Source organism: Anabrus simplex, chromosome 2, assembly GCF_040414725.1.
Source record: "Anabrus simplex isolate iqAnaSimp1 chromosome 2, ASM4041472v1, whole genome shotgun sequence".
In the NCBI taxonomy this organism is placed as follows: domain Eukaryota; kingdom Metazoa; phylum Arthropoda; class Insecta; order Orthoptera; family Tettigoniidae; genus Anabrus; species Anabrus simplex.
In genome coordinates this window covers 1023394817-1023400816 of record NC_090266.1, presented here as the reverse complement: position 1 = coordinate 1023400816, position 6000 = coordinate 1023394817, and the positions used below count along the sequence as shown (strand labels likewise).

At 39.1% G+C, this 6000-nt stretch overlaps 1 protein-coding gene across 3 annotated transcripts in view; it reads left to right on the top strand.

Annotated features, from left to right (window-relative positions):
- The first annotated feature begins 606 nt into the window (after window positions 1-606).
- The window catches only part of LOC136864646 (tRNA pseudouridine synthase-like 1), a 99113-nt gene continuing 93719 nt past the window's right edge, over window positions 607-6000 (top strand). Inside the window, exons 1-2 of one of the 3 annotated variants that reach the window (XM_067141914.2) lie at window positions 607-779; window positions 904-1029. In XM_067141914.2, coding sequence (XP_066998015.1) covers window positions 733-779; window positions 904-1029 — 173 coding nt within the window. In that variant the 5' untranslated portion in view covers window positions 607-732. The remainder of the gene's footprint in view (window positions 780-903; window positions 1030-6000) is intronic. The other 2 variants (XM_067141916.2, XM_067141915.2) reach the window with 2 other exon arrangements.

The window sequence follows — 6000 nt, the reverse complement described above, 5'->3', positions numbered from 1 at the left end:
AATTTATCCCCATGTCTACAAAACTGAACACTTGAATGAGGTGTAATTCTCTTGTAGTTTCCAAATGATCACTTTATCAGATGAAACACACACACTCAGATCGATGGATGATCACAAGACACATTAAATTTATTGATATATGCCCTATGTTTTTCAGGAAATTGAGTACGTCAGTATCACATACACCAATCACAATAAATAAATAAATAAATAAATACCTCATACGGTAGATACATTTTATCTAGGCGTCTCCGAAAACCGTAAAAGAGTAGTTAGTGGGACGTAAAACAAATAACATTATTATTATTACATTTTATCTAACGAACAGCTTTGCCTGAATAAGCAATTACAAAAATATCGCTTGAATTTCTATAAAACGACCTAATAGGTTATAAATAGTGATGTCCGCGAATCACTAAGATAATACCACTGCCTTCATGCACCAATAACACAGTCATTATGAAGCTTTATAGAGTGAGTGAGACACTGGGAACGAAGTCGCTCCTGAACGACATACTCAGCCAAGTGATACCTTTACGAATGTGCAACTTCTTTCCTCACAAGCGTCATCTATGGCGGAGACATATGAATGTAAACAAAGCGTAACCATCATCCTCTTTGGTAACCCACTGCCTGTGGTAATCATAACAGACGGTGGTGAGCGAATCCTACAGCTTGGCACTGCTGCATATAATACAATCTTTGGCCGGTACTAGGCTAGGGCGCGAGAGGATGAAACGTTACTTAATGTTCATTTCATATCTCGGAGGTCAGTTTAGGTTTGTATCGAACTGTGACATGCATTTTTAAGTCACTGTTTATTAGTAGCTGGACGTAATTTTCGCCAATTTTACTTGGGTAAATTGGCACTTTATATTAGTTTGTCTTGATAATGTTTTGCAGGAGTGTGCAGAGGGAAGTGAATCGTACATGTCCACATTTGGACCCGAATTCTGTCCAGGGTGTCCTTGAGATATTTCTACAGAAATTTTCCCCTATTAATGAGCCGCGAGTTGTTCTTTGCAGCAGGTATGATTTACTGTAATATTACACCTATTTACTGTATTATTAGATTGCGTTGTTGTGACTTTCAAATTATCTATTGGTCACGAAAACTTCTGATGCTGTAATATTTTTCCTTCTTTCTTTCTTAATTTATTTATTAGCTGCAGCCTCGGGAGGCCATTTTACACTAACAGTGTGACACATTTAACTGCTAAAAATGTAGGAATGAAAAGAAATGAACAGTAACATAATCATAAAACAGTAACAAGAAACAACATTAATGACAATGGCAGGAAAGAATCAAACTTGAGGAAAGTAGGTATGGACGTAGGAAGGAGAAAAGTATAGCAAGGTCAGGTACAGAAGGGAAAACCAGGGTCAAAACTAATTGACTGCTAACGTTTTGCTTGAATATGGTATAGGGTGAAGGGAGTTACTGAGGGTAGATAGTTGGTAAAGTATGGAACACTTTTGTAATTCGAGGTGTGGGCGAAATACATCATTTAAATGGTGGTTATGTGCGAGTGGGAGGGTACGTGGATTGGAAAATAGGTCAGTAACGTGTTTCACTTAGTATAGCTGTCATCATGTAGATAACACAGATTCGAGAACTGTAGCCTAAGTGGTTTTCCAGATCAAGTACATTGAGTCTGTTAAGGATGGCTAACTTGGTCAAGTGCCGTAGAGAAGGATTACTGGCTATAACAATCCTAATGAAATTTAAAATGCTGTTCAATTTAGAAATGTGTTTTCAGTATAGGGAGAGAAGGCGAGTTTACAATAATTTATAATACCTAAATCTCTTACCTGAGAAACAGTTGGTATTACTTTACCCCTGAGCCAACATATTTCTAATGTTATAAGTGGAAATTAATGCTATCTTACTTTGAGGGCATCTCAGAGGAGAGATGTGGTCATTGTGATGTCCAGGAACTCACCATCCCACCCCTAGAAGTACACTTTATAACCTAATTAAGATTATTACATGTCATTTTCATTTCTGAAGTAGCAACTTGTATTCCTACTGGCCAATGTAAAGTGGCACGTGATTCCTTCCCGTGAAGAAAGTTAATCATAATCCGTTACCAACCGTAGCACAATAACGCACAGCAAGAATCTTGTCCAGATGCTGACACGATGCGGTCCTGGAAGGACTTGCTAAGGCCATTCCCCCTAGAACTGGAACATCCGGGAAGAACCAGCAAGTCACTTTCCAGGAGCTGATCGGGTCAGGTCCAGGCGATATCCCACAAGACATCCAGCAACAATAATCACCACCACCAGGTATCAAAGGATAGTTCCTAAGTACAGAGGTTGGCAGCACTGAGCAGTTCTGGAGAACATCCTTTCCGAGATGGTCGCGAGCGAGTAAATAGCCGACAGTCGTTACGCGTGTGTGAAAGTCTTGGCCCACGGGGTACTGTAATGATAAACAGTTTTCTTGTCTTCACAGAAATATACAATTACACTGACCTCTCGATTAACCGGGATAACCACGAATCTACTACGCTGGCGTAGGAGGGGGAGGGGTAATACTCCCAGGTGGCGGATAGGGGGGTCCTAACTGGCTTGCTGGCGGACTTGAGGGAAACAAAATACCTCTCGCGGACCAAACACACAACCTCCTGTGAGTGGGGGACGCAGACGAAGAATACACCCACTGTATCCCCAGCCTGTCGTAAGAGGCGACCAAGGGATGATTGTATTAGAACCTGAAACTACTTGTGATTAGTACCACCACGCGGGGAACACCATGGGTCGCTTTTACTTGTGTGTAGTACCACTATGTTAGGTACCAAATAGGTTTGTGGTTAGTAGCAATAGAATATGTTGCCGGCTTCTACAGTACCTGTGATTTGTACCCCTATATGAGCAGCACCATGGGATGAGCGACACCATGGTTCTGCCTTGCCCGTGCTTAGTACCCACAATGTGAGGAATGCCATGTGTTTGCGTTGGCTGTAAATTGCGCCGCAGTGTGCGAAACACCATAGGTCTGTGTTACATGTACGAATTTCATTACCTGTGAGTAGTACCATAATGTGTGGAATACCGCGAGTCTACGCTACTTTTGATTAGTACCTCAGCATGACAAATAGCATGGTTCTATTTTTCTAGTGATAAGTACCATTATGAGGGGCCAATGACCTGGATTTTGGACCAGTTTCCCCTACAAGCATCATCGATTCAGTATTGTGCTTTAGACGCAGTCCCTTGGTCAGTAATACTATTATTTAACGCTAGTTTCTGGGAATGTGGGGCATTGCGGGTTGGATCCACAGATTATTTTAACTTAATATCCATCCATTCATTCTTCGTCCTCACGTTTTCGAATCTGGCCAGTGGAGGATTCTGGATTTTTAAATTGTCATAACACTCCGTCTCATTTCGTACCATTAAGGGCCGATTTCCTAGATGTTAGGCCCCTTTAAACAAGCATCATCATCTAACTGGGATAAGTAGGATTTAGACTTCCCAGAAAAGTAAAATCGCGGTTAACCCGCAAAAAATTAAAAATAGAACAGGCGTACTGAAAATACAGTTAAAATGATGATAAATTAGACTACTGTATTGTTTTTTTATTAAATTACACAATATGTTGAAGTAAAAGTAGAACTTAGCACAATCAATAAATGGAAAAATAAACTGCACTTTTCATTGAAACTAATAAGGTAAAGAAAAATAATCAGACTATCTAACTTTACTGTTTCTGTATTGTAATTCTGTATTACTGTAATTCCTAACACTCGTGCATTTTTAGTGTTTTTTGATATCACGTTTAAGCCGCAACGCGGTTGATCCAATTACGGTAAATCGAGAGTTGAGTGTATACATAACAACATAATGAACTTAAATTACTATGTAATAGTAAAATATTACAATTTCCACCTTATTATATAATATTAATTAATCTATACGATTATAACACAATGTATTGAAAAGATGGAAATTTTAATATTTTGATGTTAGATTACTACAGTCAATACAAAACCAAAAGATGAATTTTATTTTCTCAAACCCAAGTTTTTAGATAGGCCCGATGCCTTATATTCTATGTATGCTAGAGGATTGTATAAGCTATATGTAAACAGATAACTGATATGATGGACAGCTCAATGAACAGTTGCTTACAGTGTGAATTAAGACAAATGTTGGATATTAAAAGAATTGTTTTCTTTTGCTGAAGACATCATCATTATGTGAACTGTTGCTGAAAAATATGTAACTGTACTTAAAAATACTTTGAAAAATGCAAAATATACTGAATGATTAATTTTAGAGAACTGGTCGGATGAAAACCCTTGCATTTGCTGATGGTGAGGGGCTATAAAATTCAGCTTTTTGGCATGTGTCAAACAATTGAAAATTTCTGAGAGAGCACTGGGCGAGTTGGCTGTGCAGTTAGGGGCACACAGTTGTGAGCTTGCATCCGGGAGACAGTGGGTTTGAACCCCACTGTCGGCATCCCTGAAGATGGTTTTCCGTGGTTTCCCATGCTTTCCCATTTTTGCACCAGGTAAATGCTGGGGCTGTACCTTAAGGACACGGCCGCTTCCTTACTACTCCTAGCACTTTCCTATCCAATTGGCGCCGTAAGACATCTCTGTGTCGGTGCGACGTAAAGCAGATTCTAATTCTGTTAGAGGAATAGGCACTTAAGGCTGTGTCACACTAGGCTAGTTTACTAGAAGCTAGTATTGGTGGCTTGTGCTTGTGGCTAGCACTAGCACCTATAAACCTGTCAGAGAAGCCTAGTACTGGTAGATAATTACTTCCGGCTAGTTACCCAGTTGTTGAAGAAATTATGAGAGAGCAAGGCTGCGTCTTTCATTTTTCTTCATATACAACAAATCACACAAGAGATTCCACAAACATTAATGATTTCTGAATATGTTTAAGAAGTCTGTAATTTGTTTTCCATTCCACTTTAATAACTCTTCAACAATTTTGTTTCTACAGAGAAACAAACAACCCCCTATGTGTGTGTGTCCATCCCTTAACTGGGGTGTCGATCGCCAACAAAATTACAAGCCACCACTGTTTGATGAGTAATGTGGTGGAGGCAATGATAGCCCAGGTAGATTTCAGTCAGTCTATTGGCAATCACCTGAGTGAGTGGATGCGAAATACTGCAGCTTGCCGTCAGAATTGTGTTTTTTTTTGTTTTTTTTTAAAACTGGGTTTGCCAAACCCCAGCTCACCAGGAAGGTAACATTTTTTCTGACAGAGTAGTTTGATGTATTGCATATTATAAATATCGTGATTATGTATTGACAACGTACAAAGGAATAGAAAATTAGTAATATATTTGTCCACCCAGTTATTAGTTACATATATTGACAATTTTTAAACTGCGAAGTCGTTACAAATTAAAAATTTATTAATATATCCTTGACAACAGCTTCGTATATCAGTCGTTCTGGGTTCGGGGACTGGGTGAATGATATTATCTACACAGATCCGAATGGGGGACTATTTTATCTCCAGAATATTTTGTCCGGGAGTAACCCATCATCAGTACATCATCCATTCATACAGAGAGAGCTGCATGCCCTCAGCAGTTACAGATGATAGACTAAATTTTGATGTAGTTGTTTAAGTCAAGTACGTTAGCAGGAAGAGGAGGATTTTTGGTCAGACAATTACAGAATTATCAACACAAAATAAGAAATGAATAAGAATATAGGGCAGCAGGTAAGCAACTACGACCAGCATAGGAAAGGATTATTGTTAAGATAGACAGTAGCCCAGTGTCCACCACAATAGTGCAAGTTTGTATGCCTACTAATTCAGCAGGTATTGAAGAAATTGACAGAATATATATGAAGAGAGAGAAGATTTAATACAATATATGAAAGGAGACGAGAATTTAATTGTGATGGGAGATTAGAATGCAATGGTAGGCCAAGGAAGGAGAGGTAACACCATAGGAGAATTTGGACTGGGACAAAGGGGTGAAAGTGGAAGTTGGCTGGTTGAATTCTGCACTGATCA